The sequence below is a fragment of the Talpa europaea genome, assembly GCF_964194135.1.
Source record: "Talpa europaea genome assembly, chromosome: 15".
Taxonomy (NCBI): Eukaryota; Metazoa; Chordata; class Mammalia; order Eulipotyphla; family Talpidae; genus Talpa; species Talpa europaea.
This window is the reverse complement of record NC_140083.1, coordinates 16,321,830-16,340,150: the sequence shown is the minus strand read 5'-3', so window position 1 is coordinate 16,340,150 and position 18,321 is coordinate 16,321,830. Positions and strand designations below refer to the sequence as shown.

Genomic DNA, 18,321 nt, shown 5'->3' with positions numbered 1-18,321 from the left:
ACATCATTGCTAAAGTTTCTTTCCTTAAAGAAAACAAATAAATGTCTTTCCCTTGGCAATCATTTTCTACTGGGGTATATTACAGAATGTTTTACATTATCATGATCTTGTAATAAAATTATCCGCAAATCAGTAGCTGATGTGTCACCTGACACCATAAAAAGGTTTCAAAAGCCTAGGTTTTTTCCAGAACTCTTAAATAATTCATTCTCTTTTATAGGAGAGGTTTTTTTTTTTTATAGTTTTTTCCCAAAAGTTTCCTGACCTTGTAGATCTGTGCAATCTTATCAGCTGTTTTCTTCCAAATCAATTAAAAGTGGACCAACTTATTGTCACGAATGAGGGCCCAACCTTTGATATTGACTTGTTAGCTTTCCAAATGTGATTGATTTTTTTTTATTTGGATTAATTTTCACCATCTTCTTGTATTGGTTATTGGCTTTTATATTAGGCTACGTTTTTTTTTTTTTTCAACGAATTGCACCGGGAACCAATCTAGATGTCCCTGATCTTCTACATCTGATTAAATGGGGTGATGATCTTATGAGTTAGGAATTTTGCTTTTAGTCCACTTCAGAGTCCACCGCTGAACATTCAGCATCTTTGCTGATGTAATTTCTCATGGGGAAGAGCCAGGAATAACCTCATTCCAAGTGCTAAGGTTTACCAGGTGTAGGGTAAGGAAAAATGTCGGGCTTTTCTGCCCTCCCGCCATCAGGATAGATGATGGATCCTTGCGGTCCTGAATGCATGCCTGGTGGCGGGCACCTGGAGTAGGGTGTGGGCATAGGTTGATGGGATTCACCTGGGCTAAGATGGTGCTTTTTAAGGGCAGCGTCACAGGGACGCCAGCAGAAGCCAGGAAGCCGAGAATGAACAGAAGCTGAGAGAGAAGCAGAGAACGCAGGAGAGCCCAGATAGAGTGAAGACTCACTGGGGGCTGGGAGGCCTGCCAGCCTCCCGGCCCCCCAGCACCCTTGCCTGATGTGTACTGGGTAAATCCCAATAAAAAGACCTGCAAAAAGCCACTAAGGACTCTGACTGCTCCTTTACCCCGTCTGCTGGATTAGAAAACCTGCACCGTGTCCATTCCTGACTTTACACCAGGGTTGTGTACTGCTGTTTTCTGTCAATTGCATCCATTTCCCCTTCTAAACATCACTTTTTGAAAAATTTCTTCTCCTCCATTAAGTGGAATCAGGTGCGACCTTTCAGGTTCTTTCTTCTCTCTTAGTCAAGAGAAGGTCTCGTGGTGTATTTGGGTCAATTGGTTGCTCCCTTCTTGCAATCTCAATCTTGATCAGAGGGATTAAAAGAGAAAAAAAGAGACTCAAACTAGCTGGCATTTGTTCATTTCAGGCTCAGACCCACTTTGGGGCAAACCTCTTGTAGGGTAAAGAAAATGTCAGGCTTTTCTGCCCTTCCGCCATCAGGATAGATGATGGATCCTTGTCCTGAATGCATGCCTGATGGCGGGCACCTGGAATAGGGTATGGGCATAGGTAGATGGGATTCAGCTGAGTTAAGACTGCGCTTTTAAGGGCGGCGTCACGGGGGGACGCCAGCAGCCCCAGCCAGCAGCAGCAGCAGCAGTAGCAGCAGTAGAAGCCGAAGCGGAAAAGCAGCAGAAAGAACGCCAGAGAGCCCAGATAGAGTAAAGACTTGCTGGGGGCTGGCAGGCCTCCCAGCCAGCACCCCTGCCTGCCATATGCCTGGTGAACCCCAAATAAAAGACCTGCAAAACCACTGAAGACTGACTCCTCCTTTACCCGGTCTGCATGGGATCAGAAAACCTGCACAGTGGCCAGTCCTGCCCTTACACCTCTTTTTCCTGTTTTTTTCTGTTGCCGAGAACCTCAACTGGAGCATCTAGACTTTCCCCCCCTGATAATTTTCGATGGAACCTAAGCAAACAATTGAGATGGTCTGAACAATTCCAAATTCTAGCAACAGTGCTTCAACTTGAAGCAAAAGAGCATTCTGGGTTAGCAGACTATTTTTTATAATCAACACAGAATCTAATTTTATGTTTCTATTTGGGGACTAGAATTAATGAAGAAGCCAAGGTCACTAGAAATTCTAATCACTCCTGACTTGAATATTTCCTGTTATTACCTCCTCTAAATATCAGTCTATTAACTATGTTAGAGTAATTAGATTACTGAGTTCAATTATTTTTCCTTTTTCTTGGCATTTTAGTGAAATCAATTATTTTTGCTTTTTTTGGGGGAAGAATATATGTGAGCTATTTTTCCCCCCAGAGATCTCAACTCTTTATTGTTCCATGCTGAAATCTTCCTGATAACAAGTGAATACTTTCTAATTCTGTCCCCATCCCATGCAGTCATGTTTTGACCCTTAGTCTTCAAGCTACTTGCAGAAGATTTTAGCATATTTACATTTTAGGTTTTTTTTTTTTTTTTAATCTCAAGTGTTTTAAGGATACCACCTAGGAAACTCCATCTAGGTTGTCTTTCCATAATTCTTTTAACTTGACTATTTACAATTAAGACAATATAGCATAGTAGGTAAATAAGGGTCTTGGATTTCAGTTTCAGGTTTGCCACTGACTAGCTGCATGACCTAAGTTACTCATGCTCTCTTAGGTTTTAAATTCTTCATCTGTAAAATGGGGCATCTTGGGAAGATTTGATGAAATGACATATATAAAATACTAAACATATACACAGAGAAAGCAGCCAATACATGGTAGCAAATTTTTTTTTTTTTTATTACTGCTACTACCTGTCTTCCACTTTGAGCACTCTGGAACATTCTGCTTGTCATATCCAAATTATGTTATGGTGTATTTTTCTCTACAAACTATACATTTGTTGCTGCATTTTTTCTTAGATTGATTTTATAAATTGTATATTTTATACTCAGAAACATTCATTCCCCAGATACTTGGGTATGACTGAATCTACATTTCATCTCCTTCTGAAATGTAGGAGTTCTCAGTAGCACTGTAAATTTAGAATAGACCTCAGGGAGGTCTACTAGACAAGCGGTAAACAGCAATTTATCCTTCCAGTTTTAATGATAGTTGTTTGTATATGTCTTAACACACCCTTCAAGATTGCATTATATCTTTCCTTAAGTGTTTTGCTGCACAAAAGTCATTGTCAAATGTACTTAACATTAATCTGTCCTCATAAAAACGGAGTAACTTCTGAAAAGAGGCAGGTTTCAGTTTCTTCAAAGGAAACTGTAGGGAGATTTAAAAGTACCTTTGTCCTCAGTACTGTTTCTTGTCAGCACAAACCTAATTGAAAAACAAAGCTCGAACTTACTTTCCTTGTGAATCGGTGTGGAAGCTTCTTTCCATTGAGGTTTGTGGGCTAATTCTTTGATAGGTAAAGGCTCATTTCACCTTTCAAGACTGGTGAGCCCTTCTTATGTGCCAGGCATAGTGTTAGGCAGCGGAAGATGTGAGCATATAATTTTTGTTGTTGTTGTTATCTGATGTGTTATTGAAAACCTATTTCTCAATTTCATGGTAATGTATAATAATGATAAATATATTAGACATATAGATTGCATTGCCTCATGTAAAAGCTATTTATTTACTCTTATTTAGTAGCTATTTTTTATCTCTTTAAAATAATTCAGTGCTTGAAATAAGTACACCACTGAGGCTAAGCAAACTTCATATAGCAAGATAATGTTGCTTAATGTGAGCAGATATCTACACATATAAATGAAATTCTAGCTCTTGAAATGTATTTTTCCATTTTTGCTCATTGTTGTAGGAAGCATATTCTTTAATTGAGAAGGTTGAAGCAGAGCAAAATTCCCTATATTCATATCAGAAATATTTGGAAAGTTCAAAAAGAAAGAAAAGCAGAATCCCTCCTCCACCCATCCTGATGTCCCGAACTCATTGTTCTGTGACATTAAAACCTGCTCCATTTATTTCAGATGTTCAGGTATGTTGTTCATTATGATCTTTTCATCAAGCAAAGCACCGTAAGTACCTTTATGATGATAATGATCGATGCTTTTATTGCTTTTAAGACTTGAATAGCCTTATTTATAAGCCCTGAGTGCTGGGATCAGTATTCTAATGTCTTAATTATGCTCAGTTTCTTCACGACTTTTTCCTTCTCTGTATTTCCCTTTATGCTCTATATAGCCTCGCTATTCCCAAATATGCAGTGAACAGGGACAACAGAGGAGCATTTCTCTTTAAGTATTTCTGTCACCATGACACAGCTGCATCAGGCATCCTGATGTGCTCAAGTTCCAGGTCTCAGTTGAAGTGGAATCAGAGGGTAGCAGTTGTTACAGGGCAACCCTAATGTGAAATGAGTTGCTCTGCATGTGGGTCCTCACCTGCTTAAAGGATTTATAATGAGACTCAACTGCAGGCACACACACAAAAATGGTTAAAAAAGGGTTTAATTTATAAATAGGGTTAATGAAAAAAGGAATGACCCAGGGAGAAAGAAAGAGAAATAAATTGGTGAATGCGTCCTACCAGTTCTGCTGAGTTGGGACCCCAATAGCATGCTGAAGGCTGGTGAAAAACCAAGGACCCCCAAGGCCCACTTGTCTGGTTATATACCAAGCCTGGCTACCTAACTCCACCCTGAGTTTCCAGCAATCCTCCCTTTGGTGGTGGTGGCGTTATGGGATTTGTAATCTTTGGTGCCTTGGATGTCTTTGCTGTGGGGTGTGGGTGAAGTCCTTATAACTTGTGTTTGTGGTAGTTGTTCAGAACATCCTCTCCCCCAACACAGTTACTCTCAAGAACCAATGATAGAGGTAAGGAAATTTGGGAGTGGTGAATTGAGAAGTTCTTCCCAAAGTCTTCCCAAGTAAATGGGGTTCCTTTTAATGCAAACATTACAATTCTAGCCTATTGTAAAACATCAGTCTTTATGTGTTTATTAAAAAATGGGTTCTTTCTCCCATCCCCAGTATCTTGAAACTTGGCACATAGGTCACTGTTAACTTGAGATTTAGTTTCCAAACAGGTATTTGGTTCTGCTTAATTTATTTGAAATCTTACACTTTCTTTTTTTTTTGATTATCAACAGCATGCTCGTTGATGTTATATATAAAATAAAGTTTTATTTTTGATTATCTTTAGGACGTTTTGCCTGGACTAACATCAGTTTAGTGTAGCGGAAAGGGCACAGGCTGTAAAGTAAGGAAGATGTAAGTTTAAAATTTAGTTGCACCGCTTACCTTAGAGAATCTAAATATTCTTTCAGAGGTGTTTTTGTTGTTGTTTTCCTTTGTCAAATATGTTCACTGTAAAAGCAAAGTGAGGAAAAGTAAAAGTGAGATAATGTATGACTATTCTTGACATAATCACTGGCGTTTCTCCATCTCTGTTGTTAACTGTATTAGTCAAGTTTGCTAAAAACAATTAATGCTCTTAAAGAATATGAGTACATTATTGATTTTTTCCATTAATTCTGTCCAGTGAACACTATTGATTGTCTATTATCTAACAAATTCTGTGAGAGGTAGTGAGATATAAAAATAAGCACAAATGAAGTCTGGCTCCACTATTTGAAGAGCTTCAGACCAATGGGAGATGGACATCAGTGAGAATTATTACCACCTTCATATTGCTTTATAGCAATAAAAGACCTTTTAGGAGGTAGAAAGAACATTTATTTTACATCTAATATGCTATCATGTATTATTGTAGTTGTAGGCATTTTTAAAGTTCAAAAGTTAGCTATTTTTGGATTTGTTTAAGAGCAGGGATTCACTGATTTTAAAAATTCAACTCAGAATTGCATACTTTACCAAAAGTTCTAGTTCAATTTTTTCAACTACTTTGATTTTTGTCACCAAAATTCCATTTTTTATGTTATTTCTAATTAGCAACTGGTTTATTTTATTTCCTAAAGCTTAGGAATAGGAAGACATAATGGTTCCAAATTTGACCTGAAGTTGGAGGACTTGACACTCAGGACATTCTGTGAAGTTTCCATGTATTATACATTAGTAGAGTTGTGCCCTCCAGAAAATTATTATCGTTCCATGTCCTACTCAGAGCACTAGATGGTGCTATGGACTTAAATAAGTTTTCTGTGTCGAGTCTTCGGCCATCTTTTGTTTTTGTCAAAATTGCCTGTTAAAGCGTTTCATTTATTAAGGTCTGTTTTAATAGTTGGAAATCCTACCATTATTTATAAACTTTAACTTCTAAAGTTAGTGATTTGTTCGTTGTGTCTTTACTCTTGTGTAGATTCTAATTCCACAATGCTTCTTACAGTTAAACTAAGATGTTTTTGTGTGTGGAATGAAACAAATATAAAGTCTGCTTGTAAGAATGCTTCTAGAGAAAATTTTATCCTTCAAATTCTGGTTTAAATATAGAACTTAATTTACAGCAATAATGATGCAAGTCATATAATACCGTCTTTCTTCCTGTCTCTCCTCTCCCCCTAGGAAACATGGCTCTCTTTTTGCATGGGAAGTAAAAGGAAGTTAGTTTCTGATTTTTTTCCCCTGAGATTTGCATGATTTTTAACCCCCTGACCTACAGCTTCCAAGTTCTTTCAATGCTCTCTCTGTCCTTGGAGCTCTATTGCCTTTATCTAGTGCTCCTTAATCACCTAAGAAATTTTCTTAGGAAATGTAAGGACTTGGATACCTGCATAGGAAATTCTGACTCATGGAGATCTCATAAGCCTAGGGATATGAATTAAAAAAACTGGTTGAATCTGTACAAACCATACTTTAAAAAGTAATTCTGCTGCAGTCAGGGTCAAGAACCATAATGCAGACTAGACCCCTTTCGGATAGTTCTTTTGACCTGGGGGGAGAAAATGCAGGTTAAATTTAAGAGGCAGTTGTCTCTTAGAGACCATTACATTTTCCCTTCTTTGCAGCTTCTCTTGTAATTTCAGAGTTGAGGTGTGAGGTAGAACCTCTCTGGAGAAGGGAATTCCCCAGTGAACACAACACAACCCCCGTAACCCCAACCCTCAGACATTATGGCTTCATTCTACTACCATTTCCCAGGTATCGACTGGCTCCCTTTCCCCCTGCAGTGAGAGTAGTTCAATTCAATCAGGAATCTTCATTATTTTGACACCCTGACAGAAGGACAATTTTCTAACCATTTAATCAAGTTTAAGTTTGGTTGTCTCTGTGGAATTTGCATTTTTCTTTGCATTTATAGCTACATATAAGAATTTTTAAAACATTATTTGTCAGAAAGTTTATAAACTGGAGAAAAAAATTACCAACAATCTTACTATTTTACCATCAAATGCTACTGCTATCCTTTCTCAGGAGAATTTTCTTCCAGGCTTTTTCATATAAATGTTACAGCTGATATCTTGCTGTTTTTTCTACTTGCTTTTTGTCATGTATTATTTAATAAAATATGAAAATAATTTCAGTGTGGATCTCTTTTTCCCAGCAAGGTCAAGTCATCTTTGGACTCACTTCCTGCCATGGTCTAATCTTAGGCAAGTTACTGTACACACCTCTGTATCTCCATTTCTTGCAAAGCAAAATGACGATAGTCATCACATCTCCAGGGATATTGTGACTATTAGACAGTATAGAGACATTTCCCCACCATACTTAGCACACAGAAACTGCTAAATGAATGGTAGTTAAAATATTAATGGATAATATTTTAGCCTTGGCAGTACCAGGTAAATGAACCCTATATGTGTCTTTTCCAAAAGATTAATCTGAGGTATCTTAGTAAAATTAGATTTCAGTTTTAAAACTTGAATAGTTATATTTTTATTTAGAAAAGTATTCCTTGTGTCACATCATGATAAAAGAAGTCGAATGCTCATTAAACAGACTACGGATGATGGATGTGCCTTTCTCCTTGGCAGGTCTCCTGGTACTGCATTTTGGGTTGCAAAGCGAAAGGGAGCTATGGAAAAGTGAGGCTAAACAATAACCATCTCCCAAACTCAGGAGAAGCGGTAGGTAAAATTAAAAGAAATCTTGAAGATTTAATTAATAAAACTCATGAAGCCTTACCAAAAGCCTCACTAATGACAAATGGTATTTTTTTTTCCTTTTATGAAGCCATTATATTCAGTGAGTTTCTCTAATTTCAACTTGAGTCATAACTAAACTCCAAGTAAATGAACGTGTTAATTTTTTACATATAAGGTTTATTTAGTTATATTTTCAAGGTCATATTACCTTTGAAATTCAAATTACCTTTGAAATGGAGCTGAATCAAAGGTGAATTCTTACTCAGAATGAAACACCTTGACAACGTTAAACAGAGTCAGAACTTTGAGGAATCATATTTAGTTTTAATTTCTCAACTTTACTACACAGACAATAGTTTTGGACCTGTAGTCCATCCTTCCCAATACAAATCTGAGAAATAGCAGGACAATTATAGAGCAACCATTCCAACTCCTTTTAATTTTCATATCATCCGGAAATTTCACCAAATGTTAAATATGAAATAAGAGTTCTTCATCTCTTGGAACTTAGTAGGAATAGGTAGTTTCAAGATATTTTACCAATAAAAAGAAGATAGTTGGAAAATTTGGTATAAATTTGCACACACGCTTGATATGTTTTGAAAGTTATTCAGACCCAAACTCTGTTGTTATACCATATTCTGGCTTTTAAAGAGTGTAAAAGAGGATATTTTATTCATTAGAGTAGGTGGCATAGTTAGAAGAAAAGATAAGAAGATAGAAATTTTATTAATCCAAAAACACCATGGAGAAAAGGAAAAATAGGTATTGAGAGGATACTTACACCAAGCAGAGAACTTGCTTTCAAAATGCATTTAAAAATCTTAAAGATCAATAAGAAAAAGGCAGATGAAACTTAACATGGGCAATTTTCTAGAATAGGCACTTCAAAAAAAGAGGATATCAAAAAAAATAACAATTTTTATACATAATTTGAAGTATGCTTTTGTTAACAGATCCCAGCTGATGGTAAAAGCATTTTTGAAGTAAAAGGTTTAGAAACCAATGAAAAATATATATTTGCAATTGCTGCTTATTCTTCCACTGGTAAGCTTGTCGGAGATGCCGTGGGGGAGTCAACTAAACCAATTCTGATTTATCCACCTCTTTCTGCTGTTACTGCTCGGACATTCTTGACTCAGGTAAAAGAGAATTCTGCTAACTTTTCCCTCTGTTTTCTGTTAAGCAGCAGTTACCCAATAATTTCTGATAGAAGAAAAGTTGCAGCAGGTGTTCAAAAGCTCCTTTTGTGTCTTTTATATTGTAATTTATCTCATAAATGGGAATCAATCCTTTTCCTATTTTGCATCTCACAATAACTTTTTCCCTGGATTACAAAGGTGACACAATTAATTTTAAAAATTTGGCTCCTGGGGATGTTTGCCAATGTCAAGAGATATTTTTGTTTCTGATAATCTAGGAGTGCTATAGGGACCTATTAATAGAAACCAGTGATGTTTGTAAGCACCCTATAAGGCAGATGATAGCCCTGCCATATAAAGACTTTCCAGTCCATGTATCAATAATGCCACATGTGTGTTCTACATACATGTGTACACATACATATGTACTATACATATACTCACAGGTGCATGAGTTTGTGTATAATCTGTAATTAAAAAAAATTTATTTATTTATGATACACGAACTGGGGTACAGGCCAGAGGTATGGGAGGGTGAAAGGATTCACCAGAGACAGAGTGGGGAGCAGAACAGGCAGATCTACTGAAATACACTGCTGAGGGGAGCAGCGAGCTCTACAGGAGAGGTCTGCTGCGCCATGTAGGTATCTCCCTGGCCGGCTGGGGATTGAACTGCTGCTACAGAGGCTGCAGATAGCTTCATAGTGCTGTTCTTAACCCCTTGCACCACCAGCAAGGCCCTAATCTATAATTTTAACCATAATGTACATATTACATTACATCTTGATATTTTTATTTATTATATAATTGGCATTTTTCCATTCCATGAAGTATTCTTCCAGAACACAATTCTTTTTTTATTGATAATTATTTTTTATTTAAATATTTTATTTTATATAATTCTTATATCTTTTTTCATCTTTGCACAATGTATGCATTTTCATTTTGGTTATATTACACATACAATTGCACCTCCCCCTTTATTTTGACTCTAGTCCTTCCTTTCCCTGCCCCTCTTAATGATCACACAGTATTCCTTCTTAAAGCTATATCACAGTTTACTTAGTAATTCTTCATTGTTGGAGATTACTTCCTGGCCTTTGGCTATTTATAAGCAAAGCTGTGATGTGTATCTTTGTATATAATTTTGTTTTTGCCTGCATCCATGGTTACTTTTGTGGGATAAATTTATAGAAGTGAAATGTCTGAGATAATAGAGACAAATATACCTGAGTTCAAATTTCAGCTCCTTACGTGAGTTATGTGATATTGGCAAGGAATTTCATCTGTGAAGTGGAAATAATAATAGTGACTGCCTCCCAGAGCTATTATAAGTAGTAACTCGAATTATGCATGTCAAATGCTTAACCAATGGCACTTATCACACAGTAGGCATTTAAGATATATTATTGTTTTTAATTATGGATATATTAATGAATTAATCCTTATGTTGAAATGACTGACTGACTTAAAATATCACAAATGAGTGGGGTGCTAAAAATAATGATTCATTCACCTAAGTCTCAACATCTAATTTTAAGTGGCTGTAGAGCTGATGGCTATTCTAAATTTTATCATATTTCCATGGTGCTATTTTTTTCTCTTAAGAGTTTATTAGTATTATAGACTATAAGATCTTAGTGGTGTTTTATATTATCATATTTTTCAAAGAAAATTAAATTGAGAGAATTGCTAGGATTTGTCTAGCATTGGTTTAGCATGTCAAATTGGCTCATGGTTTTCTGATGTTTTTATTTCTTTGGAATCTAATATATTCTCTAATTTGCAGTGATGGAGTTATTTCAAAGTGAGGAACCGAATATTTCATCAAGGCCTAATTTTTCTCCAGGGAGTGGTTTGACTCTTGGGCTTCATTTGGCAGAACTTTCATTGAAAGTTAATAAAACTAAGTCCAGGCTTACTGCTGAGATAATGAGAAGTGTCATAAAGTAATGACCTGTGTTTCTTTATTGACACTATATTTGCAGCGCTGGCGTTCAGTTATGACAGTTTATGAGCATTCTCTCTCATAATATTAAGTGGCTGAAGCAAAATCTTCTCACTTAGTAAACCTACTCAATTTGCAACTTAGATTTCAGTTTTTAATTTCCATCAAGTAAATGTGCCTTTCTTTGGGAACTTCAATCTGTTTTTCATGAAGGTGGTTAACTTTTAGGACAATTCTGTTCTTCAGGAAATATTATTACAAATATAGTAAAATAGGGATACATTTCAGCAAATGCCTATGACTGACTAGGTTTGGGATTTTAGGTTAAACTTTTATTCAACATTGTTCTGTAGATGTTAATAAAATCAGACAAATCTTTACTAGGTTTTTTTTTTTAATGTAGAGCTCCACCAATTAAGGTGCTCTGAAAATTTTTTGGAGGGGGGAAACTATGAGTTATATATTTTCTGGATATTTTCCAATGTTTTTCCTCTTTATAACTTTATTTCTTTTTATTCTTCCCTTTCAACTTTGAACCAGCTGCATAATATTTACAAAACATTGAAAATTAGACTTCTGTGGTCAGGATTTTAATTTTGACCTTAGAGATTATGCTTTTAGACAAGTTGCTTGGTCTCAATTTCACTATCCGTAAAACGGATATAAGAACAAATGCAAATACTCCTGGATTATTGAATCAGACAGTGAAGGAGCACAATGGCTCGTTGACATAAGAAAATGGGGAATGTCACTTATTGAAACACTACTGAGTGTCAGACATTTTAAAATTCATTATTCCATTTATTACAATGACTCAATGAAATGATAGTATGACTTTTATTTTTTATTTATTTTTTAAAGATTTATTTATTTATGCATACAAGAGCTGAGGTGCAGGCCAGAGGTGTGGGGAGTGAGAGGATTCACCAGAGACAGAGTTGACTGAAATACACTGATTGGCTGAAATACACTGCTGAGGGGAGCAATGGGGTGAGTCAGGAGAGGTCTGCTGTGCCATGTGGTTCACCTCCCTGGCCAGGGATCGAACTTGTGCTGCAGTGGCTGCGGATAGCTTCATAGTACTGCGTTTTAACCCCTTGCACCACTAGGGAAGCCCCCAATAGTATGACTTTTATAGCTGAGGAAATAGAGATTAATCTTTTCTCTACCAATTCCATCTTATTCCAAGAAAGGGTGTCTCAGGGAGGTTAAGTGATTTATACAAGGTTACTCTGGTAGCACATGTAAACTTGACACATGAAGCAGCTCATGTGCTTCTCCTGCTCTGGCCAGGCTGTAAGGGTGTCATGTGTTCAACCTCTAATATATGCCAAGTTCTTTCAGAGCCTGCATCCCCCCATCTCTTCTCTGCGTGGGTTGGTGTTGCGCATCAGGTTTTGATAAGAACTGGCAGTTGAGTTTAATGCTTTGTCAGTTACACAGTGGTGGCAGGAGAGAGGAAAATGAAGTTCATACTTTTTTTTTCTCACTTCATGTATGAATCCATTGAAACTCTTTGATTAATAGAGGTATTATTTCAGTCGATGACCATTCAAATTAAAAAAAAGAAAACTTCCAGCTAAAACATAATCCTCTCTCCATTTTTAAACTTCTTTGCAAGTTTCAGCTCTTCTCATTTTCTAACTGAATATTACTACTAACTCTACTCATTTATTTATTATTTATTTAATGTTGATTTTGTTCCAGATCCTATGCTAGATGTCATCTCCTCTTCCTTTCAACTGTCTTTGTACTGATCTCATTACCATAACAATAGCCCTTATTTAGATGATTTTTGACTTATGGTTTTAGTTGAGACCCTGGATGCAAGTGAGAGAAATAGCCTGGTTTGAGGGGTTGAGACTGGGAGCTGGGAAGGCTGTGGGGTCCAGACAGCTCTGGTCCTTAGACCTTTGAATCTATAACCTGCTTTCTTTTTCTCTCTCCAGTGATTGACTCTCTTTACTTTTCCATCTTTGGTGGAAAATGGCAGCTCCTGAATTTTTATCTATCCCTTAGTTTCAGCTACAGAGATCAGCTATGTGGCTCATACTCTTGATCCCAAATTCCTGGATAAGCAATTCTGATTGGCTCACCCAATGTAATAAAGAGTTGGTTTTCATTGTTTTTTATTTATTTATTTATTTATTATTATTATTATTTTTTTTGTGGGACCCTCGCCGGTGGCCGGGAACGAACCGGCGCTGTAGAGGCTGCGGGCAGCCTCTCAGCCCAGCGCTCAACCGCTGCGCCACCAGGGGAGACCCTTTTTTTTTTTTTAAAGATTTATTTTATTCATACAAGTGCTGGGGTACAGGCCAGATGCGCGGGAGGTTGAGGGGATCCTCCAGAGACAGAGTGGGGAGCAGAACAGGCAGACGGACTGAAATACACTGCTGAGGGGACAGGAGAGGTCTGTGGCACCATCTGGGATTCTTGCCGGCCGGCCGGGATGGAATCCACGCTGCAGTGGCCGTGGACAACTTCACAGTGTGGCGCTCAACTGCCTACGCCACCAGAGAGGCCCAGTCTTCATTCTTGATATTTGATCACATCCTTGTTTTTAAAGCTCATCCTTTTTTTCTTCCATTGGTTTTATACCTGGGCAAGCTTGATCAGGAGGTCTGTGAGCTTACCTTCACCTTTGGATCCAGGAGGAAATTTAAAGCTTCCCGCTAGCAGGAAGTTTCCCAAGTCCAACTCCCAAGTCAATGATTAAGGCCCAACACATTCTTTCTGCATTGTCCAAGCCAGACCTGCTTGTGCCTGCCTATCTCTCCTTGGGAACCCTTGTATGAGCAATAAACTTTCTCTCAAATTCTCCTGGTGCATGGAGTGTAATCAGCCTCCACTTTAGAACCAAACTCTAGGTAGGGGGTTCATCTCACTTTGATGGGAGGCTATAAAACACCCAGCTGGAGTCGGGTACTCATTCCTGGACTAGTCAGCCACATGATAGTACAGTATAATTGCTAGGTGTCCTCTTCTGTGGGTAGAAGGAAGTCATCAGGAAAAGAGGATTTTAAAAATCATCAAACACATTTCTAGTGAGCACTTAGTCTGTGATGAATTTGCTCTAGGTTAATGATTCTAAAACTTAAGTGTGCACAAGAATGAGCTGCAATGCTGGTTAAACTATTGTGGGCCCCACTGCCAGACTTTATGATTCCGTAGATCTGGGGTGAAGCCCAAGAATTTTGCATTTCTTAACAATTTCAAGGCAGTGCTGATGCTGATGGTCAAGGCGCCACACTTTGACAACTACCATTCTAAACCAAGTGAACAAAATGTCATTGTGGGAAATAGGTAAAAAGCAATGAACACAAGGGAATTACGTAGTATGTTGGAAAGTAAGTGCTATAAAATGAGATGTTAGTGTATGGTAAGAGGAACTGGAAATATAAAGTGGATAATGAAAGATAGGTTACAGAGTAAAATAGGGCGATCAGGGGAGACCTTACCCAGAATGTGAGTTTTGAGCAGAGACTTGGAGGAGGTGAGGGGAGAGGCTTTTGGAGGAAGAGCATTCTACAGAGGGAGCAAAGCTCTAAGATTTCCAGAATTGCATCTGGTATGTTTCATAAACACCAAGGGGCTCTGTCTGGAGCAGAGGAACTCATGGAGAATGAAAAGAAATTGGTCAGAGAAGTAAGAGGTGAGTGGGTGGATTGGGGATGCAGACCATGAAATTATTTCTAAACCATTGTAAAAATTTTGGATTTTACTTTGAGTGAAATAGGCAACCTTTGAAGGTTTTGAGTAGTGGGATGATATGACGTGAACTTTTACTTTCAAAGGATCACCTTTGGTTGCTATGATGGGAACAGGCCTTAGGGAGTAAGAATGGAAGCAGATGAACACATTTGTTACTGTAATCCAATGAGATTTGAGTGTTTCTTGGTCAGTATGACAGTAGTTTGAGGTGGTGAGACGTGATCAGATTATGGTTGTGTTTTAAAGGTGCAGTTAACAAGTTAATGATGGAAATAATATAAAGAAAAAAGAGATAACTCTCAGATATTGAGTTGACCAACTGGATAGCTAAAGTTGACATCATCTAGGTTGGGGACATCTGTGTGTAGTGTAAATGTGGAATAAAGGTGCTCAGAAATTCAGCTTGAGGCACATTAGTATAAGATTGTTCCATATTTAGTGAGAATTATTGAGCAGTCTGATGTGTGTATTTGCAGTTTGGGAGAGTTTGGGAAGGCAGGAGAGGAATTTGAAAGTGGTCATGAGACAGTGAAAGCCATTGGGCTAAAATGAGAGTAGATGAAGAAAAGGAGAGGTTCAAAGTCTGAGCCCTGGGTCACTCTCTTATAAAGAGTTTGGGGAAAAGAAGAGCTTGCAAAGGCATCTGAAAAGAAATACAGTAAAAGAAAGCCAAGAGTGGAGTTCTGGAAGGTGAGTGAAGGCTGTATATCAAGGAGGACTGTACTGTACTTACTTTCTTTTTCTTTTAGTGCTTCTTTCTTATTTTTATCCCTCTCCTTAACTCTACCTTGCATACAACTACTAGTTAACCACCTTTGAACCTGCTTGTATCAGAGTCTTCCTCTGTGAAGGTACACAGATGCCTTGATAAAGCTGTTTTTTCATGGCATTCTTTCTTGTTTTTGCAATGGTCACTAATTGAATAAATAATAATATTTTGGAAATGGTATATATTTTAAAAGAAAGAACATTCCATGATAGTTTCACTCACTCCCATAGACATCATCTGTTGTTATTCACCATGAAAAATCTTAAAATCATCTGATACTAATTTAGTTCAACTTCTTCATTTAACTGAAGTAGCTCAGGAAAGTGAGTCATTTACCTCTCAAAGTCTCAGCTCCACTATTTTAACTGAATGTTAGTTTCTGTACAAATTTCAACTCCATGTCGCAGTTTCCTCATCTGAAACAAGGAGGCTAATCAAGCTCTCTTCATACATCAGTCATTGAAGAGTCAGCACAATAATGACAAAAGGTGCTTAGTCTGGTACTTAGCATCTTTAAAGGCTTCCACCTGATTTTCATTCCCTCTGAAATCAGGTTCCACTTTACCTGCCTGATCATCCTCCCCATTTTTATTTACATTTTGACCTGTCCTTCCAGTCTTTGCTGAATGCATAGTGGTGGCTTCCAATATGGAACCTTTTCTCAGTTTCTGTCCAAACTGTGCCTGTCTGATTCTCCACCCAACCTTAGGGATCAACTCCAGCCCTTTCTCCTCCTTGAAGTCTTCATTTCTCCTTATTCAAGCCCCGTAATTATTATGTTATTCTTTGTAGTTTTTCTGTGATTTCATATCTATAACTTGAGTACAGTTCATGAAATATGAGATCACTTTAAGCTTTGAAGAATCTTTCTTAACAGAACTTAGCACACAGTAGAAACCTCATTAGAGTATGAGTACTGACTTGGCAGATTTAAAAAGTTCTGGCCCTCTAAGCTACTCCCTTGAGTGGAACATACTCTGGCAACATGTTATTTACATATTTCATTCAATCAATTTGTTTATACTTTATATCCTGCCTGGTTCCTTTAAAGACTGAAATAGCTCACCATTCATTTGGTGAGATTTCATATTGTTATTCATATTTAAATGGAAGGAGTTTTAGAAATATCATTAAAGAAATATATTCTACCAGGAGAAATAGGTAAGTCACTGTTTTTATCTTCTCTTAAGCTTCTAGGTTTTACCAGTGAAGTCGCTATTTTGCCTGATGTTGAATGTATTAACCTCAAAACGGATCATGGCTTCTCGGAAGTGTCTCTATTTAATTCTTCACTCTTTTCAGCTGTGAACCTTTTGTTGCACAAAAACTCTGAAAGTGTCAGTCAGAACCTGAAAAGAATGAAGTATATTTCATATTTTGGTTTTGGGAAATCTGATTGTTTCTCTTGGAACAGATTGTTCATTATAACAGTGTCTGTAATAAATGGAGCGCGCTGCCGAGATAGATGGAAATGAAATTAATTTGGCTCAGATGTGATCTTTGTTTTGCTTATGAGAATTTGAAACATCCTTACAGAGTTTCAAATTTCCATGCAATTTAGAAATAAAAGAGATTTCAAAATGTGCCTGTCTCCCCTGCCAGTGGCCGTTGTTACCTGACTGTCGCACTGTAGAACACAATAGCACATGTGAAAAATTATAGATGAGATCAGCGTGATAGGATCCTTCTTTAAAATAAACATATCACAAATGAAAACATTGCATAAGACTATATGCTTTTTGTCATAGGGCGCCTATCAGATTGGCAATTATGAGTTGGCTAAGAAAGTTTTCTCACCAGTTTGGGATTATTTTGTTGCTTCACCACGTCATGATGAACAATCTGTGATCTCTTTAAGCAATATAATGACGATTACACAAAGAAGGTAATATTCTTTTAAAGGATCGATTTTCTTATTGAAAATATGGATGTTGTGTGTGAAACCTAGAATTAATTTCTTTTCATCTTAAGATCTCCATAAGATCTCCTAAGACTATTTCTTTTTTTTTTTTAATAGAGGCATGTTTTTTTATTTATTTATTTTATTTGTTTGATTTTGTTTATACATGCACTGGGTACAGTCAGAAGCGCGGGAGGGTGAGAGAATTCACCAGAGCCAGAGCGGGGAGCAGAGCAGGCAGAAGGACCGAAGTACACTGCTGAGGGGAGCAGCGGGCGGCAGGAGAGGTCTGTGCGCCATGTAGGACCCTCCTCCGGTGGCCAGGGGGCAACCGGGTATCGAACCGGCACCGCAGAGGCCGCGGGCAGCTTCGCAACCCAGCGCTCAACCGCTGCACCACGGGGGAGGCCCTCTTTTTTTTTTTTTAATTGGGTATTGTTTACTGTTTATTTATTTTATTTACATATTTTATTTTATATAATTCTTACATCTTTTTTCATCTTTGCACAATATATGCATTTTCATTTTGGTTATATTCCCCATACAATTGCTCCTCCCCCTAAGAAGTGGTTTAAAGGTTTGTAAGCATCCTCACTAGAGTCAGAAAAAACACTGTAGGCATATGGCTACATTTGGCATATAAGGTAATGAAGGATGTGGAAAAAAACCCTGAATATTAACCAGCATAATTTCACATATACTAGAAAGCACAAACAGGCATTAAGGACTTTTGTAACAGAAAATGGTCAGTTGGAGTTAAGGTCATTGTCTGATGGGTCAGAAGAAGAAAGAAGAAAGGTGGAAGCTACAGATACGGATTAAAAATTGTCTGTTGAGGTCATCATTGAAATTTTGACAGTGAGATCTCCCCATGGATGAGTGTTTAGCAGAAAAGATGGAAGACTGGGGTG

The 18,321-nt window shown here is 37.5% G+C and overlaps 1 protein-coding gene across 1 annotated transcript in view; it reads left to right on the top strand.

Moving 5' to 3' along the window:
* The window catches only part of CFAP54 (cilia and flagella associated protein 54), a gene marked incomplete at both ends in the record, with an annotated part of 221,081 nt that overhangs the window by 51,843 nt on the left and 150,917 nt on the right, over window positions 1-18,321 (top strand). Inside the window, 4 exon segments of the mRNA XM_084254923.1 lie at window positions 3,753-3,929; window positions 7,827-7,919; window positions 8,894-9,079; window positions 17,259-17,395. Of these exon segments, the coding sequence (XP_084111049.1) occupies window positions 3,753-3,929; window positions 7,827-7,919; window positions 8,894-9,079; window positions 17,259-17,395 (593 nt within the window).